Here is a 26,844-nt window from a genome sequence, read left to right as displayed (position 1 = left end):
CTCTTCTGGGTGGGGTTTTGGAGAGTGTTTCTTGTCAAGTGTGCTGAGGTTACCTGGGCCCAGCACACAAAATTCTCAGAAGGCAGATGTCGAAGCGGGTGCATATCTAAATTGCATTTCTGGTGGTGAGCTGTTGTTTTGGTCAGTGTCTCGTAATTTTCAAACGATTCAATTCAAACCCTTGCATTAAACAGAACAGGTTGAGTGGCCAATAAGCTGGAAAATTGGAAGAAAATCTTGATAGGTTCAGCTGGTGCCTGGCATCAGAGCAGCCTGTCCGTCTGCTAAATGTTTCTGCAGCCAAGTGGGCCAGGAGTGTGAGTGCCCACATGTGTGGCAGAATAATAAAGCTGGGGGGGGGGGGGCGGGGGGAGGGGAGTAATGTGGTTCTCTGAACAGCTTTATAGAAACTGTTAAAAGCTGGTGGAAGAAGCACAGCTACTCAACCAACAGCCATTTTTGGCTACAGAAAGAAAGTTATAGCTACTTTTCATGGACATAATCATATTGTGATGAATGTGTTGGTTTGAAACCCATCCAGGGTTCAAAGGATGGGGTTGCGTGGTCTGCTGGTACCTGTTGGGTGCTTGTTAGCTGCAGGCAGTGACAGGACTTGATGGGTCTTGTCACCGATCACTCCTGTGAATGTGCTGCGCTGGAGCTCTGCCAGAGCTGTGAACTACTTGATAACGGCGGCTCAGATATTTTTCTTTGAAATCACACTAATTTTAGTGGCAGTTTTGTTTTATTTCTAACTTACCAGGTGTTACTTTGGAATTACTGATGAAATGTAGGCTGTGAGCAGTTGTCAAGGCTTATAATTCTTTCCTTCTATACAGGCAGTATGTTATCTAAGATGAGAGCTGTGGTTTTGAATGTAAGAGGATGGTAGAAAGTGCACCATGGTTAAAGGATAGGTGGGAAGATTGCAAGAAATGGTGGCAGAAGTTTGAGAATCGAAGTGGCTTCATGCTGTAGATGGAGAGGTGGTTTATCAACCACTTTGTACAGTCAGAGTCTGCCTCAAGTAACTTGAATTTAAATTCAGCTGGACCTTGAAAGCAAAATGCCGGTTGTCAGAATGGTTCTGGCTTCTGCAGTTAAATGATCTGTCGTTTTCATTACCCAGTGATTCAGTTCCTTCTCCCTTATGTATTCTCATTTACCGTTATGTGTAGAATATACACTTACAGTTTTACCTCTCGTACTTTTGTGATGGAAGGTCCATTCCTACCTGTCTGCTCAAGCTTTCTTCATGTCTGCCTTAAGCATGCAAGACTGAAACCAGTAGCAAATCCATATAGAAAAGTGTGTAATTTTATTTTTTAAAAGCTGTTTCCTAGAAAGCCCTGCATTTGCAGCCATAATTACAGCTTACTTGCTAGCACCTTTCACACAAGCATGCACTGTCTTCATGAGAATTTCTGATTGTATCATAATTCAAAAGAAATAGGATGTGAGTATATGGTAGCTTGATTTTATGTTTTGTCTAATCTACTGAGAGTCATTAATTGTAGTTCCAGAGCAACAGCTGATTTATGAGTTTAACTTCTATGTGAATACTAGTGATATTTGAGTCATTGGAGATACCAAGTTTACTCTCTTGTGTTTCTAGATTTACCAGAGATGCTGGTTAGTATTCAAAAAAGCTTCAAGCAAAGGGCCAAAGAGGCTGGAGAAATTCTCAGATGAACGAGCTGCTTACTTTAGATGCTATCACAAGGTAAGACACAAGGTTGTTTCTGAAAACTTTTTTTAACCTACAATTAAGAGTAGAATCTGAAGTTGACATGTATTAATTGGCCTGAAAATTTGAACTTTTTTTACTGTCAAGGTCCTAAACCCACATGTGTGTTCCTTCCTTTAGTGGAGTAGAGGCACGGTGTTATATTTTCTGCTTTGTAGTGAATGTCTTGCTAAGCTAATGGGAAATTACTTTATTTTTAAAGAAGATGTCCTTTCCTCTCCTTAGCCCTTTAAAATCATATCTGAAATAATTTGTGGTGACTACTGCTCGTCGTAATTACAGTGACAACCATCCAAGGTAACATGTGAATCCAAAAAGTTGGATACTTAGAGGTTCCCATTTTACTAGGATTTTGCATCTGTGGGAAGAAATAGACAGCGACAGGAATGAAGGACAACGTGCAAATTTTTCTTGCAATGATAGTGTGAAAACCTTTGCTAAATTCACCGCTATTAAAAGAATAAAGTTTTTCCCACTAATCTCTCTGGAGTTATGTGCATATTTCATATTCAGCTGAGAATTTACATGTGTAATTCTCCTGGGCATGGAGATGAAAATAAGAAATCTTTTAATTTATAATCATTGTTGGCAAAAGCTTAATGTATTAGAAGATTAGGAATTATGTGCATAAATTCCTAGGAGTCGGCGAGCACAGCTCGGCGTGAGGCTGATCTGCATTTACTCACTCTGACATACATTTAGGAGGAAATCTTGCAGGAATACTGAATCTGAATTCAGACTTGTCTGTCTACATGCCATGTAATTTGTAATTGATTGGTCATAGAACCTGTGGCTATTTGTAGTAAGTCATGCCCAGAAATAGTTCATTCAAGTTTATATTAAGCAACTTTCAAAAGTAATGAGAAGTGCATTTTTTTAATTTGCATTTGACATGTTTGAGGGCGGCACAGTGCGTATAAGACAATTCCTAGTGCTGTGTGGAATGCTCATTTTATATTAGTATGATTCTGTCAATTATTGTTGCAAATCTGTATTTCTTGCACTGTATTAATGCAATACATTAGCAGCACACGCTGACTTGAAGTTCACATTAGGTAATGGATATGAAATCCAAGAGGAATCTAAATGAGGCTTGACTTTTTTATCTTCTTCCAAGAAGTTCTGTAGGTTAGCGCTCATTTGTCACATATATAACCTAACAGCAGTTTCCAATATCTGGATCTGCAGACTAAAGCACCATAGAAAGCCTCACTAGCTTGGAGGGATTTTCAGTTTTAAGTCAAGCTTAGTCTATAGTTAACAGTTACTTAATTTTAAGCTATTACGTCTTCTATACATTAAAGTTTCTGTACTTCTCTGGTAGCTTATTTGACAGGAATAAACAACGGTCAAACTCCACTATCAGTCATATGGAATCGGCTGTTTGCTTAAGTGGCCGCTTCTGAAAGCGGTAACTACATCATCGGCTCTGTGATACTAATAGTTACAGCCATTAAAGCAAACCCTAGTCTTGGCTGAAGTTTTGAGAAACACTGTCCTAGCAATAAGACATCTTACACACGTATTTTGTGTGGGTTTCATCAGAACTTTGTCAAGTCTAGAGATCATTTGAGGCAGGATGGAGACCTAAACCCAAACATCGAGAGGGGAAGTGGGCAAAGAAATTTCTACCTTTTGGAGGAATAAACCCAGTTGGAATGTAGGTGTACTCCCGAAAGCACCGGTTCCACTGGGGGTGACCTCATAGATTATTTCCTTTCATGGACGGGTGGGGTGTCTTGGGGTCTGAGTCTTAAGCTGAATATACCTGAGATGATCAGTCTGAGCTTCTCTGTGTTTTCTTTGAGTCTTGGACCTGCCGAGCTGGACTGCCAGCTCCCATCACTGAGCCCTTCCCTGTAACTTCTGGCTGCTTCAGGTCCCAGGTATGTAGACCCCAGTCACGGGATGCAGTGCTGAGGTTTCTGCCAGAAGGCCTGTAGTCATCCTGTATAAAGCAGAGAGATCTCGCTTCCCAGCACCGCACCAGCCTGGATGCTGTGGATGCTCTTGCTGGGAGCCCACGGGGATGCAGACAGGCTGGACCACTGAGCTGCGACCTCACTGCTGTTTGTGGGAGCTACCCCAGGAAGCATTTGCCCTCCACGTTTATCGCTCCTCTTTGCCACACTCTCTTCTAGTATTATTTATTATGTTATTATTTTTTATTTTATTATTTATTATTTTTTTATTAGCAGTGCTAAACGAGTAGGGTGGTTTCAGTGTAGTGGCCCAGGACAGTGGGTTGTCACTTAGGCAGTGTTGCTATTTGGCAGTGGGGCTCGGCAGCATCCCCGATTTTGTGCTGTGATGGTAAATGAGGCTGTCATCAGCTATGCAAGTTGATGGGCCCTGTTTATTTTTAATGAACCTTACTGAAAGGAAGCTAATGAATATTAAATAGCATTTTCTGGTTAAAATGTGTTACCTTACGAAGAGCGCAGGTGGATAAAAATGAGTTTCTTTTTAAAATAGAATTTCACACATTTATAAAGCTTAAGGTGGTGAATGATGCAGCTTCTAACAGTGTTAAATATGAGGTGTTGGAAAAGAACACGTCACTGCTGTGCTATACTGCTCTGTAGTTGAACTCGTTCTTATAAAAAACATAGTTAATTATTAATAAAAAACCACAACAAACAACTTAATGTGGCAGAGTCTTCAACTAACACTACTTGTCACATGGTTTTGATATATAATATTAATGGGACTTCAGTACTCAAGACATCATCCAGAGGTCTAGGATGGTCATTGCTGTTGTCTTGACACACATTTGGTCAGCAAGAGCAGCTGTTGCAGTAACAGCTTGATGGTGCGTAGAGGCTTTTCGGTGACTATTCTAATTCTGTCGCTCCTGGATGGAAGGCTACTTTTTCCTGACAATAAAGTTAATCCTACAAATGAGAGGCCCAGCTAGTCCTGTTAACATGTCAAGTGTCACTGTGTCATGAGCTTGTGCTAATGAATATGAGGATGAATGCAGTCCATTCTGATGGATGATACTGTAAGAGAAAAGCCTCACAGATTACCAGTGTTTCAGAAATATGGTCATTAACTTCCTACCTGGGTTCTGAAGTGATTCTCAAATGCTGTTGAAAGCAGTATCAAATCTAGAAACCCAAGGAGCCCCCGCTCACCCCATCAATCTCAGGAAAGGTTTAATCCATCATAAAACTGTAAAGGGTAGAAAAAGAAAAATGATGAATGGAGCTATTTTTTCAATAGCACCTGCCTCCTTCACTGAAGTGTTAAATTGCTTCATTTCGTTGCCTTTTTTTTTTCTTTTTTTTTTTTTTTTTCCCCTGTGATGAATTAAAGTGCAAATGTTACTTCGATTTATTAGCAGGAAGAGGCTGTCCAGAGCACTTGTTCTGTTTGCACCCTGGTGGTATCAGTCGCTGGAGCTGAGCTGCTGTGGTCTGAGACCCTGCCACATCTCCTTGGCACCTTTGTCCAGTCAAGGTCTCTCCTTTTGCCATCCAAGGTCTGGGTCACAAGCAGCATTTCTGAGGTGTCTCGGTGGCATTTCTGTTATACTGGGGGCTCCAATTTATTCACTTTTGAATCTATAATGTATGTGCCCTTTTCTGCAGCCCTGTACCAGGGGCTGATTGTTGGCATCCTTGCCACTGGAAGTTTAAAACAACAAAAGAAAGAAGTACTTTTTTTTTTTTTTTTTTTTTTTTTTTAATAATATTGACCTTTAAATACTTCCTAATCTTGTTCTATTTTTTTAAAAAGTGGAAAGGTTAAAGTGTCCTGAAATACAGGTCATCTGAGAACAGCCAGCTGTAGTTTATGAAGTGAACTGGAAATTTGCATACGCAAAGCGAATTGCCCACTTAATTCGTTTGGTCCCACAAGGGAGAAAAAATAATTAGGATCCAGGCTACAAAATCTATGCAGAGAATTGCCTTTCAGGTAGCTGTCTACTTTTCACATATTAAATGTAAATAATCAACCACAAATTACCATGTACTTTAACAAAATAGTATTGGAGGAGAGAAGAAATTCCTATTTCTCCAAATGACATTTGACTTCTCTATGTGCCAGAAGAACCCTTAATATTCCAATACAAAACCAACTAATTGCATACCGCTGACAGGAATATACTGATTCCTCAAGGGGATGTAAGTTTTAATCCGATTGTATTAATCTTGCCTTGAAACAGCAGAAGTAATTTAAACAGTCTTTCTGTCTAGTTATGGAATAATCCATTTGGAAAATTGAATTGTGTAATTTGTAAATTGTTTTCCAGGCTTACTGATGCAAAACTGTATCGGTGGCAAATTAAATGTTTGAAGTATGACCACTCTGCTAATAACTAGCTGTTAAACATTTATTTTAATGAATACTATCACTTACTATGAATGAAATACCTAGTTTGAGGTTTTAAAAGAATTAAAGTAACTTGTCAGGATATTTTGGTATCTTCATGGTCATGCCATACAGCGATGCTCACTGCAGGTCTGTGGGGCAGGTACGTGTCCTTCCATAGGGGAGGACATACCTTGTGCCTGGACAACTGATCCTGTGAGTGGCAGAGCAGCCGCTGAGAGCGATGGTAAAAATTGAATCTCTAAATCTGGTCATTGTTCCTGGCTTTAATTTCTCCAAATAAGCCAATACTGGATTACAGCGTGGTTACAGCCAGTGTGTGCAATTCCTTGTGTGAGCAAGTGAAAAATTAGCAGCTGATGTTTTCTCCCACTGAAGAAATGGAGATGTAGGCATGGCTGTAGATTTTATTTTTTATTCATGTATATATTTATATTTTTAAATAAATACTTAAACTATATAAAATTTTAATTTTATTAATTTAATTTATTTAATTTTAATAAAATTTTATGTTACGTATATCTAGTAAGTTAGTTATGTACAGGCAAATCTTACAAGCAGGACTGGGCTGGAATTGCAGCAGTGGTAGCAGCGTTTTCCATGAAATGTTCCCCTGGTGTGTCCTGGGAAGTGTTCTTCCTCTGCTCATTGTGGGGGGAATTTTCAGGAAGCCAAGACAGAACCATGAAGTCCTTAATTAAGATTAAAACACAAGATGCTTGAAAACATTAAATGTGGCAGTTATGTAGGTGATAAATATACTCCCTTGTGTTGTGTTGTGAAAGGCCACCCATATTTGAGAATAATGTACTAATACAAACAATGGTTTGAATGCTAAAGACCATTTTTAGTAAACTATGTGTTTGGCATGGTTTTGAGGGGAATGGGAGGGATGGAAGCATTTTCGTCTTGAGTGTATCTGGTCAGGATGAAGCCCTGTCTGCTTGTGCTGTTGGCTGGGAAATGGGTGATTAATCCCTGTTCCTGGGTCAGAACTCTCCTACCACACACCTCTGCAAGAATTTTAGTTTTTAATCTAAGGAAATGTATTTCAGTTATATGACTTGTCATCTTAACACAAAGCAGGCTTGAAAGTAAAGGGGAGGGAAGAAGAATGCAAAGGGAGGTCTTTAACCCCTAACAAAATATCATTCTTCTTGTGATTTCTCTGTTCGTACTGTCTTAGGTCTGATATTTGTGGTTTACCCACAGTTTATAAACTTAATTTTGGAGTTAAATTTATAATTCTACATTATTTATTAGTCTTGGATAAATAAAATGGACATGGATTCAACTAACCATGGGAACACTGTTTTGCAGGAGACTGGCAGGAGAAGAGTTATTTTAGAAGTGCAAACAAGGAAAACTTCAGCCTCAAATATTTGCAGGTGTTTGGTGTCTGCTCCTGTCTCCTTTCCAAAAGCGCGGTGCAGGGGATGTTAGCAGCCTGCCACTTCAGTGTGAATTCGGTGCATATGTGCCAGACGATCTGAACCATCTGTTGCACAAGGGTGAGCAATGAGGTGGCTATTTAGGCACCTGGGATAACGATGGCGTTTTGAAGCACGGTGCCGGGTGACACAGCAGGTCAGATATAAATGATCTTTAGACAACTTCTCCCTCAGGAATGCATGTGCGCTGTTGAGCTTTGGCAGCAGGAACAGCTTCTTGGTGAAAGCTGGATCTTTCAGCAGGGGCAGTTACGGCTCTGGAGTGCCATTGAACCTCTGAGAGGTGAAGGCAACTTGGGCAGTTCAACCCTGGGGAGGGCAGCTGCTTATTGAATATATTTTTGCCAGACGCAAAAATCAGGCACCTCAAGGTTGTGTCCAGGACAGAAGGCATTCATGAGCTGAATCCGAGCAGTTCTGCATGCTATCACTTGTGCCACTGACTTCAGGAAGAGTCCCGGAGTGCCAGATTTTGTCCATCTGTTACTCTCCCTGTGCCTGTGAGGTCTGGTACTGAAGAAAACCTTAGTTCCAAACTATCTCGGAAGAGACTGGAGTATGTGCCTGTTACTGGAGACAGTTGGACGTGGGTTGGAGGTCAGAACTGGGGGCTACCTCTCTGTCACGCTTCAAAGGGAGATGCTTTGGTGTCAGCTTGTGCAGCTCGACAGAAGCAAATACCATCAGATCTTCAGATGCATGTGAAGACTTGCAGACTGTGCTCTGCGAAATGCCATTGTACAAGAGCTCTCAAGCAGTCAATGCAGCGCAAATCACCCAGGAATTGCCAAATGTTGTAGCTAGCATTTCTCCAAATAGAAATACTCTTTTTATTTTTCTCCCCAGTTCAGAGCTAAAACATGAGTTGCAAAGGACGTGATTATCAGTGAAATTAGTGACACAATAGTATTGATTTCAGTATTTCTTCAAGAATGTCATCCAAGGGGTGAAATTGCCTGCAATTTTATTTGACCAGGCTGTAAGCCAGGGCTCTCGGAGCGTGTTTTTGGTACATGGCAGTCAGTCTGCGTTCACACAGGGCATTAGGTGACTCCTGGAAGCACCTGATTTACTGCATGCTGCTGCAGCGTGCGGACTCACACTGGTTCCCTGCCCCCCTCCCTTCTCCCAGCATGTAGCACTCCGAGGTGGGGAGAAGTGATGAGGAAGGGACTTGGGATAAAGCTCTATAAACACATAAAAAAAATAGTCCTCATATAATTAAGTTATTCATGTTCACCCCATCTCTGTGGCCATTCTTCCGTCCTCCCTTACCTGTACTCCCACCCTGCAGACCCAGGGAAAAGCCCATCGGTCTGAGTTGCCCTTCCACTAACAGCCAGGTCAGCAGCACACGCACGTGCTCTCCATCTTCTCTTGACTTAGGGAGAGTTTTCCCTTAGAAAGATGAATTAACTGCTGGTTGATACCCCAGAAAAGCAAAACAGACCACTGTGAATACTGCGAAGGCAATAGATAAGAGATAAATATTGTCTTAGGTAATCTGCATTGTCTTCTTCGTAACATGGTGTGCTTAGAGGGAGTACAGTAATAAAAAGCAAATGCGGGAGAAAGCGTATTCAAATGAAAACAAATATTTCTGCTCAGAAGAATGAACTTTGGGATTTTAAGCATGAGCTGATTCTTGTAAAGACTCTATTGGAATATATTACTCTGCATTTGAGATTACAAAGAAGTACTTTACTGTGGTAACTAACTGGCTTTTGAGAGGAAGTTATGGTAAGAAGGAAAGAATTATTGCTATTCTCAGCTCCAAAACATTGATGCCATTATATTCATGCTGTTTTGTATTTAGTACAATTGTTTCTAAAGGGGAGTGTAGGAGCTGCAAGTTATGCTGTCATGAGGTCAAGTCACCCAGCCACTGTACTTCTGGACAACTTGAGTTTTGCCCAACTGAATGGTCGGCTGAAATGACTGTAGCAAAGGTGGCTGTCCTCACCTGGGGGAGGAGACGGGAGCTTGCTGTGCTGGGCCATAGGGTGGAGGAGTGGCTGTGTAAGTTTTGGTGAAACTTGTCTTGACTGAAAGATCTAAAGAAAGAAAATTTGTGGTTGCAAGGCATGTCCATGGCTTCTGTCCTACTCTGTGTGCTGTGCAGATCTTGTTGGAATGACCAGCTGCTTCTGATGTGAAACCCTAGAGTGGATGGAGACTGCAGGTATCTGAGATACTGGCCAGAGCAAATCCCAGTCCCTGCGGCTGGGTTCAGAGATGACACGGTGCTAGAGCTGCCACGTGGATGTCGTGCACAAGCAACAGTGCGTGAGGCTGGGAGCCTTGGGTGGGTAGGGGTGAGCTGGGGATTGGAGTGCCGAGACTGGAAAGTGCGGAATGTCTCTAGTGGTACAGAAATGAGAGGAAATGGGTGATGGATACTCTGTGCCGGGGATGCAGAGGCTGCAGGAGCTCATGTAGGGAGACTGGGAAGTAGCTGCAGCTTGCAGCCCTAAAGAGAATAAAACGTAACAGTCTGGGGGGTAAAGTGTTGTTGTAGGGATGCCGGGAGTGGTGAAGGTAAGATGTAAAGGGCTGGAGTCATAGTAAAAGAAATGGTGGTCAGAAATGTCTCTCCTTTAGTGTAGGCAGAGAAAGCAAAAGTTTTAATCTTGGCCTTTGCATGTTCCCAGCAGTGTTACAAACACCTGCTCCCATCTGGCCTGGAGGCGTGTGACTCAGTCTGCACACAGGGACATTAGTGATGCTGTCTGGGTTGGCTGGCTGGTTTCTCCGTCCCAGCCCTGTGCAGTAGCTAGCAACACCCTGCATGGCCAAGTGTCCCTCGGCTCCCTCGCTGGGCTGCAGCGTGTCTCCCTGCCCGGGGCTGAGGCAGCACGTGCTACCCATCACCGGGGGCTGGTGGGGTCATGGGCAGCAGCTGACTGCTTGGTACTTCTGAGTCTCCTAATGACTGAAAAGTGCTTTTGGCTCCTGAGTGAGCGTGGGGAGGCAGCTTAACATTCCCTGACGAGTATAAACCTTTCATAACCTCATGGAGCCCTGTCACAGCATCCTCAGGATTCATCGTGCTAGAGACAATCACTGGGATATCCAGCAGTCGGAGTGTGACATGCCTGACTTTAAGAAATGAGCTGTCCATTAGGACAGCTCCTGGATAGCTAAATGATATTACCAAAATGTATGGCTACATTCCGCTTCTCCTAACTTTTGTACTCCTAGGTACAAAACTTCATTAGCATGTTCATTTGCAGAAAATGTAAATGAGCTCAGTATAAATGCCAAGGTAGCTGCTGTCCTGAATGAGAAAGTCTGGCTCTTTCTTTCCTCTTGCTTTCGAATCCTTTCTTGGCATATGAGAAAAAATACAGGAGAGTTGAACTTGGCAGCTGACAATTTGTGCTTGACCTGTCATGTGCTGAGCACAATGGGAATAGGTTATGACAGATTTGTCATATTTCACAATGCGCTTGTTGGTGTCTTGTTAGGACTGGGGGATGTGCTTCCATCTCAGGATTTCCTGGAAGAGTAAAAAATGCTCATGCAAAATCAAGCACAATTAGGAAGTCTCAGTTTTGACACTTCTCAAAATCTTGAACCTGGAGGCTATAAAAACCGGAGTTCTAAATTTGGCAGTTGTGCAGAAGGTTTGATGTGTTCCCCATGGGATGTTCCTTCCGTTATTTCCTTCTGCTGCTGGCTACAGAATGAGTTTCTGGACATTGGGTCTATTCTTTATTTTTATCTTGGGGAGACATTGCCCGCCAGCTGCTCTTTCTTCCTTCCATTGACAGTAAGATTACCTGTTCAGGGGGTTTGCTGGAAAACGTGGTGTTGGCTGGCTGCCCTCTCCCGCTGGAAGGGAATCGGCAATAAATTGACTCAAAGAAGCAATTGACCTAGGATGAAGGACCAGAGGGATGCAGTGGGTGCACCGGTGAACCCAAGATGCTCTAGAGGAGCAGTTTCTGTTGCTGTATTCTACAACACTGATAACTTTATACTTCTGAGTCTCATAGATAAGACAATCTCTGCATTTCTTTTAGAGCTGACACAGTTTGATATGGGACTATTCCACAGAACTAGTGAGACCACAGCAGCAAAGCTGTTAGGCTGTACAGCTGTGGGAACATTTCTGTTAAGTTTCCCCTCTTTCTCTCTTTCTTCAACCCCTACCATGTGAAAGGATCAGTGAAATGTTTTCTGATAATGAATATTTAAATATGACTTCCTGATTCTCTGCGTGTTAGCCTTTATAATCAAAGGAATTTAAATAATGAAGAATTCCTTCTCAGTCAAATTTAGGAGTGTTACTTACAGTTGTGAGGGTGAAAAGTGGATGTTAAATATATGAAGCAACTGTGGTATGTATTTATTAAAGCTGTATACAAGGTTTATAACAGATACATGTTTATTTTTTTGGTGTCAAAGCTATTTTTCCAATCAGTTTTTGGCAACCAAGCAATGGAAATCTGTGTTTACAAGTCTGTAAATCTTTAAAGCTAAAAAGCTTTCTAATAACTAAAACTGTGATTTTTTAAAAATTATTTTTATTTTTTAAGTGGACCATTCTAACAAATCCTCAACTTCCCATCAAAAAATAATTTAGAGAGCAGCTATTCACCATTCTTACAGTTTTGGTCCTCCACGATGAAAGCTGTATTGGAGCTGGACTTGGTCCTCCAAATGGGTGAATCCTTTAGATTTTTATCTTCACCTCTCTGCTTCTGCTACATCAGGTTGGTCTTTCTCATGCCCTCCATGTAAATATTTCTCAGACAGGAGCGAGCTTTGTTTCTACCTGCCTCTTGGCTAAAATGCTGTTCAGATGGTGTTGCACTGAAGCTCACACGCAGACAGGAGAGAACTGGAGGATACGGTGCCTTCATCATCCAGGGTCTTCAAGTCGATTCTCTAAGGTGATCCGTGTCAAGGCTGTGTTTCTTCAAGAACAACCATAGGCACTTTCATGCTGTTTCTCCTTTTCTCTGTCCTTTGCAACACGATATAATTATTTTCTCTCCTTCTCCAGTCAATAGTGGATATATATATATATTTCCAAGCTCCTAATTAAAACTTCAAATTGTGCTTTTTCAGGTCACAGAGCTCAATAATGTGAAGAATATATTACGAATGCCAAAAAGCACAAAGAAGCATGCTGTTGGGATTTATTTTAATGATGACACGTCGAAAACCTTTGCTTGTGAGTCAGGTGGGTAAAACGGCAACGCACATTAAAAAACGTAAGAGCATTAATTGTGAAATTATAAATGTATTATACCTACACACAGATTTTCTGGGCATTTATACAGAACTTGAGGCAGATGAGTGGTGCAAGGTGCTGCAGATGGAATGTCTTGGAACACGAATTAATGACATTAGCCTTGGAGAGCCTGACTTGTTGGCATCTGGAGTAGAGAGAGAGCAGAGTGGTAGGTACATAAAGGTTGACCTTTTAAATCTTTAACTGCATTATTTTAAAGCCTTTTGGACTGTGCATATGAACACCAGAAATAAATTGGAGTAAAATTTTTTTTCCAAGCCCTCCTTCCTGTTTTCTGGGGGTTGTTTTTGTTTGTTTGGAGGGTTTTTTTTTTTGCTTTTTTTTTTTTTTTTTTTTAATTGCTACCAGAAATAACAAGTAAGGTAGCTAGAATTATTTTGGAGTAGCCCTTCTCTTTCTCAGATAAGTTAGTTGCTTTTGGAGATGGGGACTGTCTTTTCTTGTCTGATGTCTGTAAAACAGTTTCAGTCTGTGACTGAGGCTCTTTGGCAGCACTGTAAAGCAAATAATAATAGTAATTGCATGCAAAACCTGACCCCGTGGCTACTTCACTTTCCTATGCAAATTAACTACATGCACAAATGCAACTGCAGTGTATTTATTCATGCACACAATTTTATTAAGTGTTTGCAAATAGCAGGATTATGATGGTGCAGTTCTTTTCATTGGCTGAATGCACGCATGAATGTTTGACGCCCTTTGAGTGCAGCAATCTGAATGCCCCAATATTGAGTTACTGGAAGGAATTGAGTCTTTGTTTTTGAATTAATTGTGCTAAGTAGAAATAAGATCTTGTATTAGAGCTGGAAAATAGGAAATTCCTTTAATGACTTGTGCATTTCATGGGCAGGGATTTTAGACTAACCTTTTGTTTTTCTCCCAGAGAGATTCAATGTGTATTTGATGCCATCCCCTAACTTAGATGTGCATGGGGAATGTACCTTGCAGATAACATTTGAGAATATCTGTCTTTGGGACATCCAGAATCCCAGAGTAAAACTCATCTCTTGGCCATTAAGTGCCCTCCGACGCTATGGGCGGGACCCATCTTGGTTCACCTTTGAAGCAGGGAGGTAGGTGTGCGTTCGCTATATTGCGTTGCTTGCCTCGGTGGTGCTGAGCGGTGCGCTGGACCGCTTTGGAAGGTTGTTGAAGGTCATGAGAGCTTCTCTTCAGGCAGAGGCTAGTCTATAAGAATAATCTTCCAAAAATACGGAAACAAATCTAAAACCGAATAAAACCCCTCTTAATCTCAGGTTGCAGCTTGAATGGGAGCAGATGCCGAATGAAAGTGCCTGAGGTACAGGGCGGGAGAGCTGAGGGATCCCAGAGGCTTGCCGGGCGGAGGCTGACAGCGTTGTGTATTACTGTATAGGGTTGTTCTTAAATAAAGCTATATATAAGCAAAAGATTTGGATGGACAGATCTGGGAGGAAGGGGTAAGCATCGTTCCAGAATTTGTACAGCGTGGGCCTCTGGGCACAGAGTTACGGGTTATGTACAAGGAGAAGTTTGAAATTGGCAGCGGGGAGTGCCAAGTTGTTTCCCAAAAGCAACCTAAAGTAATGGAGAAGGAACTCCTGTTTTCCATTGATTATGTTATGTTCCTGTTTCCCATCATTTTTGACAAATGGATTTATAAGAAATTTGAATGCAATTCCTTGGTTTAGAGGTGGCGTTCCGTATTGCTTTCTGCAGCTCAGTCTTAATCAGCTGAAGCCTTTGGCTGCCTGAAGTTGGAGCGCTCGTTATTGAACTGAGCTATCAAATCCTTTCTAGGGGACACGGATGCATTATTTTAGATAAGCACATTAAAGAATTGAAATAGTAAAAGAAACTGATCATACAGTTAACTTATCTGGAAAGGGAAGAGGCATTTAAATGTCCATCTCCATATTACTGTAGAACTTAGTCCTCTTGGGGAAGGACAAGGATACATTTTTATTTAGCTGATCGTGCATTAGCCCTGATAGGACAATGCAATTGGGGTGCCGAGGATTGTTTCAAGTGGAAGACAAAACTCTTCAAAACTCATTACAGGCAGTGTTAAGTCTGCAAGGAGAAGACAAATTAATCCTACCTGGCACAGATTCTAGATAGAGTCTAAATATTAAAAATCTGGGTCTTGTGCCAGAACTCTCTAGAGCTTAAGCACTTATGCTGGATCAGCGGTACTTAGCTGAGTCCCTGTTTGGTGAGAGCAATACTAATATGGGCTAAAAGAGTAAGATTGGACCAGGGCTGCTAAGATGCATATGCGAAGACCTTTAGATAGCTTTGTTCCCTATTTCAACAACCTTTGTTTTCTTACTGCTTGTGCAATAGCATTTCTAGAGGAGCATGGTAAAGTTTTGTTTGTTCATAAGCTTAAATCTCACACTTGGAACCCATCTGTTGTTGCTTTGGCAGGATGTGTGACACAGGAGAAGGACTATTCATCTTTCAGACCAGAGATGGGGAAGCGATCTATCAGAAGGTTCACTCGGCTGCTTTGGCCATAGCAGAACAACACGAGCGCTTGTTGCAGAGTGTGAAGAATTCAATGGTACGGCTACTTGTTATTTCACACCAGGCACTGATGAACAATGTGTTTCTTGAATGTGATTTTAAGTTTTGATTCACAAATAGTAAGCAGTCTGATTATTGCTTTTATTAAATTCTGCTCAATTATATTATTTAGGGTAATATATATATATAATGGATTGATTTTCAAGAATCAAAAGAACAGGGAAACTTATAGTCCTTAATTTTTGTGTTTGCAAAGCCATCAGTAAGTGTGAATTAATACAGAGATGATAAGCTCCTGTCAGTGCACAGTCTCGTTACATTCCTTTGATTAATCAGCATTATGAGTTTGTTTGGAAGCTTCTCTCATCAATCTCTTTGCAAAATATTGTGGCTCATACTCAGTTTTCCATTTACTAATTGATATTTGCACTCCAAGGATGATTTGGAAAGAGTCATATGGTTCAGATTAAGCTATGGGGGAGGACTAGATGTTTGTCTGATCTCTCAGCGGATGTCTGTTTTCAACAAATGCTCTGTCTATCTAAAACTTGTTTTATGACACACATGACTGGCAGGAAATATAGAAGTGTAAGATGCAAAACTAACATACAGTTTGAGAAAAGATAGTATGGGATCTGCAAAAGTATGTTGAAGGAAGGCAATTCTATGGCACTTTCACCTGATTTGTTTCAGGATCTTAATAACTTGGGGAAAAAAAAAATTTTTTTTTTTCTCCTGAAGCCTGTAGAATAAAAAAGAATATTCTGTTCATCCTACATCACAGTTGTTCTCTACACTCCAGGATTCACAGGGTCACCCTGGCAGCAAAATTAGTATCCTGAAGATAACAGGCCCTCTGGAATGTATAAAATGCTCAGAATGGACAACTGTGGAAGAACTTGTCTATAAACCACATTTCTGTTCCAGGCAGTAGTGACTGGATCATGTAATCTGCAACAAGACTCACGCCTTTCTCTTGGTGTAAACATAAGTGCTGCCATTATCCACATCCGTGTCTTAGACTTTCAGTAATTTTACTAACGTCTTGGTTTCAGGAATAAATTGTAGCGATGAGTTATCCTAGTATTAACTGGAAGACCCGGCTAGGATGAAACAGAAGATGCCATTACTATTTGTGGAGACCTAAGAAAAGATGAGAGGGGATGTTGAGGGAATGGAGAAAGGAGAAAATTGCCTTAAGTACTTGTATGTCTTTTGTTCTTCCACTGTCTTGGACTTGAGACAGAATAGAAGCCAAATACATGGTAGGAAAGTCACTTCTCTTAATAAAAGTCCAATGAGGAGGAGCAAATGAGGAGAGGAGGAGCAACAGGAAAGTCTTTTCAAGTGTCCCAACCGGTCTTGTGGACTGGATAACTGATTGCTTCAGCAGAGCACGCAGGCAAATGGGTAGTTGTGTCATTTGTAGAGTAGGTGGGATAACTGAGATGGGAAAGTGAGGAAAAGTAAAATCTGTTTCTATGTAGGTCATGCAATGTCTTTACTTGCAACAGGAAAGAGACCAGTTAGTGGTTTTTACATATAGATATACATTTTCCACTCTATGTAAGAGTGTGCTATACCAGTATTCAGCTGATGCTACCCTGTTAACTTCTGGCTGGTGTCACTAACAATGTGGTCACTTCTGTAGAGCCCCTGGGAGAATGCTGTTTCTGTGAGAATGAAGTACTGACTTGGACCCTTTGTAATGATCTCTGCCCTGTGTCCCTTTAGACCACCTGCTTTTCCCAGCACTTCCAGGTTCACTAGGAAGAGCTTGATGCTTTGCTTGCTTTCTTTCAAAAATATTAGAAGTAGCAGGTGAACTCCGCAGCCAGCAGCACTGGTATTTTTCCGTTTCCCAGTAGAGCATCATCTAACACCGTCTTTGCTGGTTTTGACTTTTGCTTTAAACCAAGAACCTTTTAGTTCTAGTTAACGAAGGGAGTTCTTGTTCAAAAATACCCAAAATTATCAAAGCTGAGACAGATGGGTAGATGATACAAGTACTCAACAGTAACTAATTTAAGCAGGTTAAAATTAACCTAGGCTAAGTCAGCATAACTAGCCAACATTTGTAGCCCACCAGGATCAGAAGCATTTGAGTAACCTGTTGAGAGCAGCACTTCATCTTCAAAAAACAGGCATAAGTTCCATAACAATATTGACTAGGCTTACAGTCAATTACGTTTTTTGGTTTGTTTGTTTTAATTTATGTAATAGCATCTTTACTAGGTGATGGCTGATGCTTTACTGTAAAATTTCCCTCTTACAAGTGCCAGTAGACTCAGCAGAGGCACAGTTGCTATACATTTCAACAGAGAGCAGCTGCGCAACCTCTGAAAGCTTTTTCATGAACAGTGTCCAACCACAACCCCTAAATCTAATTTTACAGACCCTAGAGTGCTAGATGGGGCATAGGAACATATTCCTGGTGAGCTGAAAGTCTTGTAATTCAGTAGCAGAATGTAACTGTTCCAGATGACTCCACATGTCCCTGAATACAAGTTTCCCAAGTCTGTCATAAAAACCTTGTGGGGTTCCAAAATAAATACTTAGTAAGACTTGGTGATTTCTCTGGGGTTCAAGGATAGTCTGTTTTAGAAATTTAGGCAGAGGATTGTTATTTCAGTGTAGAACTCAGGTGGCTTGTTTTGCTGATTACAAATTATTCGTAAAGTACATCTTAGTCCAGATTGATTGATTTCCCCATATTTTTCTTCCGCTTTTGAACACCTCAATAAGGAGTTCATTTTAGATGGTTGCACTTGACACTCAGCTGTCTGTATTGTTTCTGTCTCCCAGAATTATTTACCTGGTGTGAGTTTTTGTATTAGTGAAGCTTGAGCTATTATTTACAGAAAGGGTAAATGAAAAAAAAGGAAGTAGGAGGTGTGGTGGTGAGAAAAGACGTCTTCTGCTTGGTCCTGTAATCCTGACCAGTGCTGCATCAGTGATGTGATTGTCAAAAAAAAAAAAAAAAAATTAAAAAATAATAATAAAAAAATGTGAATATCCCATGCTGGTAGAGCAAAATAAAGCTGCCAAGTACTGTTGAGAATGTGGGCTATAATGTGTCTGCCACCTCCCTAGCAGTCGCTCTCTTTATATTACAGTATGGTGGTTCAGTTCATGACTATAATGGGCTCTGGCTCGTGAAATGCATGCGGAAAATCGATGCGATAGTGGTTCCTCGGCTGGGCACCTCACCCTGACACTTGCTGTTAGCGCGCTGTTGCTTTCTGTCGAGGTCTAAGCATATGCTGACCAGAGTCTGTGACACTTCCACGAGTAGGTTTCATTTGTTTTCCTTTTCAGTGAATTCAAAGATCTCTCCCTTTTCTTTTTTAAAGGGATAGAAAGAGCTGGCTTTGCTTAGCAATGCATGAAGCCATTCTGGTCATTTGGTAACTCATCTCATCCGACTCTTTCTTTCCTTTCACTTCTGCGTTGCCAGACAATGGAAAAAAATACCTATTCAAGTTATATTTTCAGGAGTATTTGGTTGCCATGAAAACTGACAGGAGCAGCGCTGTGACTTGACTGCTGTCATTTATGTCTGCTCTCAGTTCAGGTTGCTTTAAAAAATACATTACAACTTGACATCTCACTAAGAAGTAGTAACGGTGAACTTCCCCGTTTTGGCAGCTAAAGCTCAGTGCTTCATGGCAAGATATTATCAGCCAGGTTACCGGCAGCTTTTCCTGACTCTTCTTCCCCTCTTGGCAGCTCAGGTGTGCACGGTGCGCTTAATCCATCTGATGTGCTGCTGTCTGGGCTGGAGTGTGCTGTTTGCTCTGGCTGTGTCCATAGAGCTTCAGAATTAGGAGTGGAAATGGTGCTCACTGTTTCGAAATAAGAGGAGAATATTGAGGATTATTGTAAGACGGATAGTAGCCAAACCAGCCGCAATATTTTAGTGCCCTTTAATTTCTGAAGTTGTTTCTGTTTGTCATTCTATAGTTTGGCTGTAATGAATTTAGCAAATGTTTCTTAAGCAATTATTGTTCTAATTGATTTTGGTTGATTAGATGAACTCGCTTCACTGGGGAAAAAAATCCCCTCAAAACCACAGTGAGCGCAATCTTCTCCAATTGGGAATCTCAAGATGAACGTTTACCTAGTGCAAGTTGTTCTGCAAAATCTTTGCAAATTGGATTGTCCAGCCTGAGGAAACCAACCAAACCTAACAAATCTTAAATCATCTTTCTTTTCTTCCCTTTTGGAGCCATGTTCACAGCTAACTTGAGAGAATGTTGGTGTCCAGGGGTTTTCTTTTAGATTTTTTTTGCGGGGGTTGCAGGGGTTTTTTTGGTTGTTGGGTTTTTTTTTAGCAGTACTTTTAAATTTTAAAATTTTTTAAATGCAGTTTTGCCTATTTGTTAAGTTGGGATCCAATAAACAAAATCCTTCTTCCCTGTCCCCCTAGGACTTTTGGGAACCACTCACACCCTGTGTGTCACCCAGGATGGGAAGCTGCCTTAGTAAGCTCTGTACACCTCCTCTTGGGGTGGCAGCAGCTCCCTGGCTGCTCTCAGCACTGGCTGCCGATGGCTGCGAGTGCTGCTTCTCCATCCCCTTCCTCTGCACGTCTCTTGTGGCCACCGGAGCTGTGCGGTGGCTCTGTGTTGCCCCTCACTGCACCCCACATCTCTGTTGCTGCTCCTGTGGTTTCTCTGTGACTTACCATAATGCCTGCCTGCCCTGTGTGCCGGGAGCTGCGTTTGAACTGCTCTGGGGATCCTGATCTCCTTCCAGCTTTCAGCATTCTCCTGTTCCCCTGGGCAGAAGAGGGTGAGAGGCTACAGATTAGGTGCCCTCCAGTTAACGAGTTATTTGTTGTATTAATTATACATGGAGTTGCCTGTCCCGCTGGCAGTCTGATCACTGCCTTTGCTCATGCGTGTTCCAGCATCCCAATCCTGACTGGTTTCGACCTGGACACGGTGCTGGGTGCTTCTGCGGCATACAGCCAGGGCATTATCAAGTTACTCCTACACTTTCTGTTGCCACAGAGATACAGTAGGTTAATTGTGAGAATGAAATCGATCATCATTAAAGCTGCCTTTGCTCGCAGTCCGAGGTGTTTTGATGAAACGCTGTGTATTCAGGACATAACATGCTAATTCTTCTCTCTAGCGGTGGGTTTTTCATTTTTTTTCCAATGCTGATTGAGTTCAGCAGGCACAGCCCTTCTGGCCTTTATTCTGTGTCTTTATCTAATCTTTCTCTAGCTGTGTCTCTTTGGGTTTTTTTCTCCCAAGACAGCCTGCTGGTTTTTTGCACCCCTCCTGACAGCTGAACTACCTTACCTGCTGTCCGACTCACCAGTGAACAAAACCACCAAAAAATGTGTCTACGGCTGGGAAATGCCATCCTCGCAATGTTCTGCTGATTTTTATTCCCAGTAAAAGATTCATCGTTGCTTGCTTCCACCGTGCTGAGGTGTGTGTCGGTTACACTGCAAAGGGTGTCGGGGCTTTTAGTGAAGGAGCCGTAACAAATACACTGTACGGTGTAGGTGGAACCTGGCATGGTGCAGTGATTCACATCCAGCTGATGTGGAGGTGGGTGTTTTAAGAGCAGGTTTGGTTTTACCTTCACATCACAGACAGTGTCCACCGGCACCTCTAAATAACTTGGAAATGGGTCTTTTTGGATACAGCCAGCCCTCACCTCTTTTCTGTGCTCGCTTTGCCCGTTGTTTTTTTTTCCCCACAAAAATATGTTATTTTCTTGTTAAAAATTCTTTCACCTCAGGTTTTGTGAAACTAAAATGTAAAACTTACTCTTTTGTAAATAGCTGTCTTGATAAATTAGAAAAGTCGAGTGCAGCCTTGGTATGTTTGAGCTGATGTTTTCCTGAGCTTTGAGAGGAGAATTCCAGTGGTATTGTGAAGCTTAGGAATCCAAATATTTTTATCAGCTTGCACATACATCTTATTGAACTAATGGAAAAAAAACGTGTTGAAGTAGTCAGTTCTCATGTATTTTTGTGTTTAGTATAAATAACAAGGGGCTGTGATTATGTGAGAAACTGCAGCAGAAGGCACTGTGTGGAGGGGTAAGTGGGAGACGGGGCTTCCAGCAGTGCGCTGCCGCCCCTGTGCCTGGATGTGCTCTTCCTTCATGGAATCCAGCCCAAGGATGCAGTTACCTCCTGTTGAGCTCCTGTGCCATCCAGCGGGCATGCTCCTCAGCTGTAGGAGAGAGGAGATGAATAGAAATGTTTCAAAACTTGTCCTCATCTGTGTGAAACATCTCCAGTCAGGTTCTTGATGTGCTGGGGCTGTATTTAGCTTTGGGAAGTCGCTTGCGTAGCTGGGAAGACCCTCTGATGGCTTTGCTGCTGAAGGGGGAGCATACCGGCGCTCTCCTACCTTCTGCTGATCCCCGGTTTCTGTTTCAGCTGCTTGAGTTAAAACTCCCCACTGGGGAAGCAGTGCTATCCCAGGACCAGGGGAGCACCAAGGTGAGCGTTGTGTGCAACAGCAGCGTGGCCTCCTAACCCGAGTGCTGTGTGCCCATGGAGACTAACCCCTGAGTTAGTCATTGCTGCTCGTGTAGGGTGGGCAGACGGAGGGAGGGAGAGGCTGTGCTGGCTGTTTCGTTGGAAGTTCTTGCAGCCAGTGGTCATGCTATTCTCAGACCGTTTCCTTCACATCAGTTTACCGCTTTGCAGATTCAGATGAAGATGAGTGAGCGAGCGGTGTCCCTCAGCACCATGGTGCCCTTGCCCCGTAGTGCCTACTGGCAGCACATCACACGACAGCACAGCACTGGCCAGCTCTACGGTCTGCAAGGTAAGGGGCTGGGGTGGAAAGAGCCAATGCACAAATCAGGTCATGATGTTGTTGGATCGTTTCAGTGTCTGTCCATCTCGCTGAAGGCTGATGTTCAGGCTCAGCCAGTTGTCACTGCTGTCTGGTTGATGGAGAGAAGGGTATGTCCTACCTTCGCAGAGGGGCTGTCATCAGCAGGTGCTCTTCTTACTTCCCATTAGAGTGCGATCCTTCACATGACAAATATTCTGACGGGTTTTACAGGATAGCCAGTTACCAAGCTTGCCCAATCATTTCTGCTACCAAACTCTTTTATTAGCACCTGATTTTTTGCCAGACTTATGACCATGCCGCTCCCCTCTCCTTTGGATGGCTGCCTCACACTACGTACAATGCAGCCTTTGTTGCTCATTTTGTGTGCTTGCTGACATTCAACTAAAACAACGGCATCCTCGGAAACAGCTGAATTAGGGAAAGTAAAAGGAAATGGCCATCATACGTAGTCCTAGAAAACTGTTGCTTGAACAGCTGCAGTGCTGCCACCATGCATCGCAGCGTGGCCCGAAGATGGGCAGATGTCTTCTCCAAAGCCCCTCCTTGCTGTCAACCCAAGGAGCAGCGCAGCTCCATCCCATCATGCCTGAAAACCTCCCCAGGCTGCAGAGAGGGAGGAATCGCTCCCCAGGGAGGTCTCCGCACCCAGTTGTCCCTGCGTGGTCACCAAGGGACATCTAGTGGTTACTGGGCGCATGGGTGGGGAGCTGGAGGGGGGAGCGCAGCTCCGCTGCGGGGCTCTGGCTCACAGGGGCTCCCCGCAGTGCTGGCGGGAGCCACCTCTGCCCCTGTACATCGGAGCGTGTTGCAAAACTGAACTTCAGCCTCCTGGGAGAATGAGAAGCAGCAGGTAACGTGCACTGGTGATGTTGGTGCCGCTTTCCCCAGGGGCACCTCTGGAGCAGGCGCTGCAGGTGCTGCGTGCCTCTGAGGAGCTGGTCCACAGTCCGCATCTTGTAGTGGTGTATTTTTAGAATTAAAAAAACCAAACAAACCCCCAAAAACCAACACCCCGTTTGTATTTCAGAACACACTCTTCCACTGTAAGCTACGTGGATGGGCTGAGTTGGGGTTTGGACAGGAGTTGATGTTGCCGAGGTGTGAAGCCAGGATCAGGGCATTGTCCAGAAAAGCCAGCAGAAACCAGGCTAAATGCTTACTAGAAGCGCGCCAGCCTGGCATATTGAGTGGAAGGAGCCAATACCTGTCATAGCTTTATTTTCACAACGTATGGCATAAAGCCTTAGCTTGATTAAACATTTGGGTGATGCAGATGGACCTTTCACCACAGGGGCATTAGAAAGTGAAGCTCGGCTTGGCCATCAGGGTGCGGGTTGTTTCCCTGTCATCCCTGAAGGTCAGGGCTGGTGTGTGCAGCACCAAGGGGCAGCCCTGCTCTTGGTGTCTCATCCAGAAAACCCCGCAGGTAAACCTGTGCTTAGGAGAAAATGTCAGGAGGTTGCAGGGCTTTCTGGTGCTAAACATGGCGATACCATTTACCAGATTTATCAGAAATCGCTACACAGATACTTTTCAACATCCTCATTTAGAAAACTTTTAGAGGCTCTTTTTTTTTTGGTTTTGTTTTTCCTCCTCTCAGGTGCAAGTAGTTTCTCAAGGAATAGTGAGCGATAGATATTTATTTTACTTTGTTTAAAAAAGCTGAAGATTGTAGAGCTTAGCATCTCCCGAACATGGAATATCACAAGTTGTGATTAAAAATTGCAAGCACCGGCAGCCCTGACATACATAGCCGTGTTTTGTTCTGGTTCTCTTGATTTTCAGCAAATCATGAAAGTTGCTTTTTTTCCCTTTTTCCTTTTGGCAACACTAGAGGGGGCAGGCGGCACACGGAAAGCCCCAGCTGAAGCCAGCCAGTGTTCCAGAGGAGGGACGAATGATGAAAGCAGTACTTACATGCCTGTTCAAATTTGTTCAATAAATTAGGGCATGGGAAGATGACCTGCTGGTGGCAGCCTGTGGCACACGAGAACAAGGCTGCTTGCAGCACTCTGACACAATCGGTGGATTGGTCTTACTGCGCCTTACTGTAGAGTCCTTTATTAAAACAATAATTCAGCACTGAGTTGACACAAGATAAATAGACTGTATGGGTACAAACCACTTGTTTTATATTTAGAAAAATAGCTTGCTTGTTATAGCGGATAAAAAGGATCCTAGGAGGTTGTCGTCATGAGAATGAGGTAAAAGTCTTTGTGAAATAGGGAAGCCATGCAGCCAGCATTGTAATTAGGAAAGACACTGAAGTCCTTGTCTCGTTCAGCAGGCAGTGCTGCTGCTTCAGTGGTACTCCGAGTGCTTCTAATTAGATCAGGTTGCCAAAATCTTGAAATGCTTCAATTACTACTGGAAAAAGAAAGACAAAATAATTGTTATACTGAGTTGTATAATTCCGTATGTATGTCACTCAATGGCAGAGGCGCCTGAAAGCTTGTATGCAAGAACTTTCTTCCACCAGAGTTAGAATTTATGATTTCTGAATTGGCTCTTGTCCTCTTTTCTAACTGGAAAGAACTGATGCTAATATTGTGAGCTAATGTGCATTCTTGCATTTAAAATGCAAAGTCAGAGCTTAAAAAAAATACTAATTTGCTTTGTACAACTTTCTGTTCTTAAGGAACTGGGGAAGAAAAACTGAGCAGAGGTGTTTCTGAGATGGAGCACCAGGTTAAGCCAGGATAGGTTTAATTAAAAGGCTGTAATCTGTAATTCACATAGTGCTTTCTAAAATGCTGAATAAGGGCCTTACTGAGTGTTGTTCTGTTTTTTTGCATCTGACTTGGCAAAGATGTTTCTAGCCCAGTGAAGCTTCATCGCACGGACACTTTTCCAACCTACAGGCCAGACCATCGATAAAAGACTGTAAAGAACTTTACAAACTCGTTCTCTGACAGACTACCCCAGTGGATGACAGTGATGATGATAAGCAAGGATGGAAACTCTGAAAAGTTCAGGTTGGATGAAAAATTCTTGCAATATAAAGTTTTTTTTTAAAACTTCGCCAAAAGCTGAAACTATTCTGTAGATAACGGGGAGGGGTACAAAGCCAACAAACCCTCCAGTGTATCTTTTGTATCTTACAGCTGGACAGAGAAGAAATCACTCCCTAAATATTTCCAGATGTTTTTGTATAATAGGTATGTTGTAAATATATGAGACTTTCCTGTTGTAGTGTGGTTCCATTTTGTCTCTTACAGCTGTGTGTTCACTGATGTCAGCTGTGTCACCCTTGTTTGTTGTAATGCTTATCTTTAGTTATTTACATTATTGTTCAGCCTAATCCTTGGCTTTTGAAATGGTGGCCAGTTTTAAGCATTGGATACAATTTTTCCTGTTTGAAGCCTGGTGAAGACTTGATTGATTTCTCTTAAAAGCACCCTCTCTATCTTCTATTTCCTGTATTTATTTCCATCTCTGTGAATGTTTAAAATAATAAAAAAAAAGAAGGCCCACTTCGTTTGTGGTATGGTGCTTTTTGTCGTCGCTGTTGGCATCGTGAGCAGAGCTGTTGTGGAACCACTGTGGCTCTGGGAGGACGGATGGTGGGGGACAGTGGTTTGCTCGGATCCCCCCTCCACGTCTAGAGCCACACAACCGCTCCTTGGGTGTCCTGGTGAAGCAGAGTGAAGAGATTCAACAGGAATCTCACAATGCCACAAACTATTTCGTGGCAGAAAGCTGAATTTTCTGTTTTGTGACAGCATCCTTGTTAGGCACTGATTTCATAGATTGGCACCAGCATGTTAATTTAACGGTAAACGGACTTTTCAAAAGTAGCATGGTTGACTACTGTGTGCTATGCCAAATGGTCAGGCGTATGACAGCTGCAGATAGAAAGCTATGGTTACCTTGAATGCAAGTGAAGCACTGCGCTTAGTGAGGTGTAGTTAAATCACTTTGTTAACAAGTTCTGAGTAAGAATGCCTTGGCAGGTTACAAGTCAGACGGATCATCTCTAACCATCTCATTCATGCTCACCTAACAAGCTTAAGGACTAGGTCTTACTTTGATTGCACTGGTGGGGAATATGGTCTCTGCATATTGTTAATTGAAAAAAATACGGGATACAAATCTAATGATAATTTAATTTATCTAGGCATGTATAATGTTAGCAGGTAGTTTTTCACCAGGTACCCTGGAAGAAAAGTAGTAGGCCAGGGTAGGTTTGTGGAGAACGAGCTTCATTTGTTCATGTATGTAGAAAGTAAGTTAGCCCAGGCTAATTTTTTCATATGACATGGCCTGATGGTTGGCATGAAAATAGATATCTTGGCTTTTAATTCTGAATATGAAGTTTCAAAGCAGACTGGGAGGAGATGATGTTGATCATGACCCACACCACGACTAAAAGTAGATTTCAAAGCTCACAGTTACGGTGAGCCGTGCTCAGGGATGCTGCTGGTGCTCAGTGCTAGAGGCAGATATCCATGCAGTTCTGTGTCTGCTTCCAGTCGTGGTTAATCACTGGGATGGAGCAGTAGGGAGCGTGCTTACTAAAACTGCAGATCTGTAAAACGGGAAGAAAGGACACTGGCATGTAAGATTAGAATACAAAATGATCTGGACAAATTGAAGAGATTCAATGGGGACAAGTGCTTCTAAGCAAGGCTAACTGACTACACAAATGCGTAATGGGAAGAGAAGCGAGACAGCAGCCCTTTAGAAGGGCTGTAAGGGTTA

General features: G+C 42.5%; 1 protein-coding gene across 2 annotated transcripts in view; it reads left to right on the top strand.

Annotated features, from left to right (window-relative positions):
• The window catches only part of DOK5 (docking protein 5), a 45,493-nt gene extending 19,877 nt beyond the window's left edge, over window positions 1-25,616 (top strand). The window contains exons 2-8 of one of the 2 annotated variants that reach the window (XM_040609018.1): window positions 1,616-1,723; window positions 12,613-12,727; window positions 12,807-12,947; window positions 13,683-13,872; window positions 15,209-15,344; window positions 21,990-22,110; window positions 24,953-25,616. In XM_040609018.1, the coding sequence (XP_040464952.1) occupies window positions 1,616-1,723; window positions 12,613-12,727; window positions 12,807-12,947; window positions 13,683-13,872; window positions 15,209-15,344; window positions 21,990-22,110; window positions 24,953-25,020 (879 nt within the window). In that variant the 3' untranslated portion in view covers window positions 25,021-25,616. The remainder of the gene's footprint in view (window positions 1-1,615; window positions 1,724-12,612; window positions 12,728-12,806; window positions 12,948-13,682; window positions 13,873-15,208; window positions 15,345-21,989; window positions 22,111-24,952) is intronic. The other variant, XM_040609019.1, reaches the window with a different exon arrangement.
• The last annotated feature ends 1,228 nt before the right edge of the window (window positions 25,617-26,844 follow it).

This window comes from Falco naumanni, chromosome 10, assembly GCF_017639655.2.
Source record: "Falco naumanni isolate bFalNau1 chromosome 10, bFalNau1.pat, whole genome shotgun sequence".
Lineage (NCBI taxonomy): Eukaryota > Metazoa > Chordata > Aves > Falconiformes > Falconidae > Falco > Falco naumanni.
Note: the sequence above shows the minus strand (reverse complement) of the source record. Positions and strands in the feature narration are given on the sequence as shown.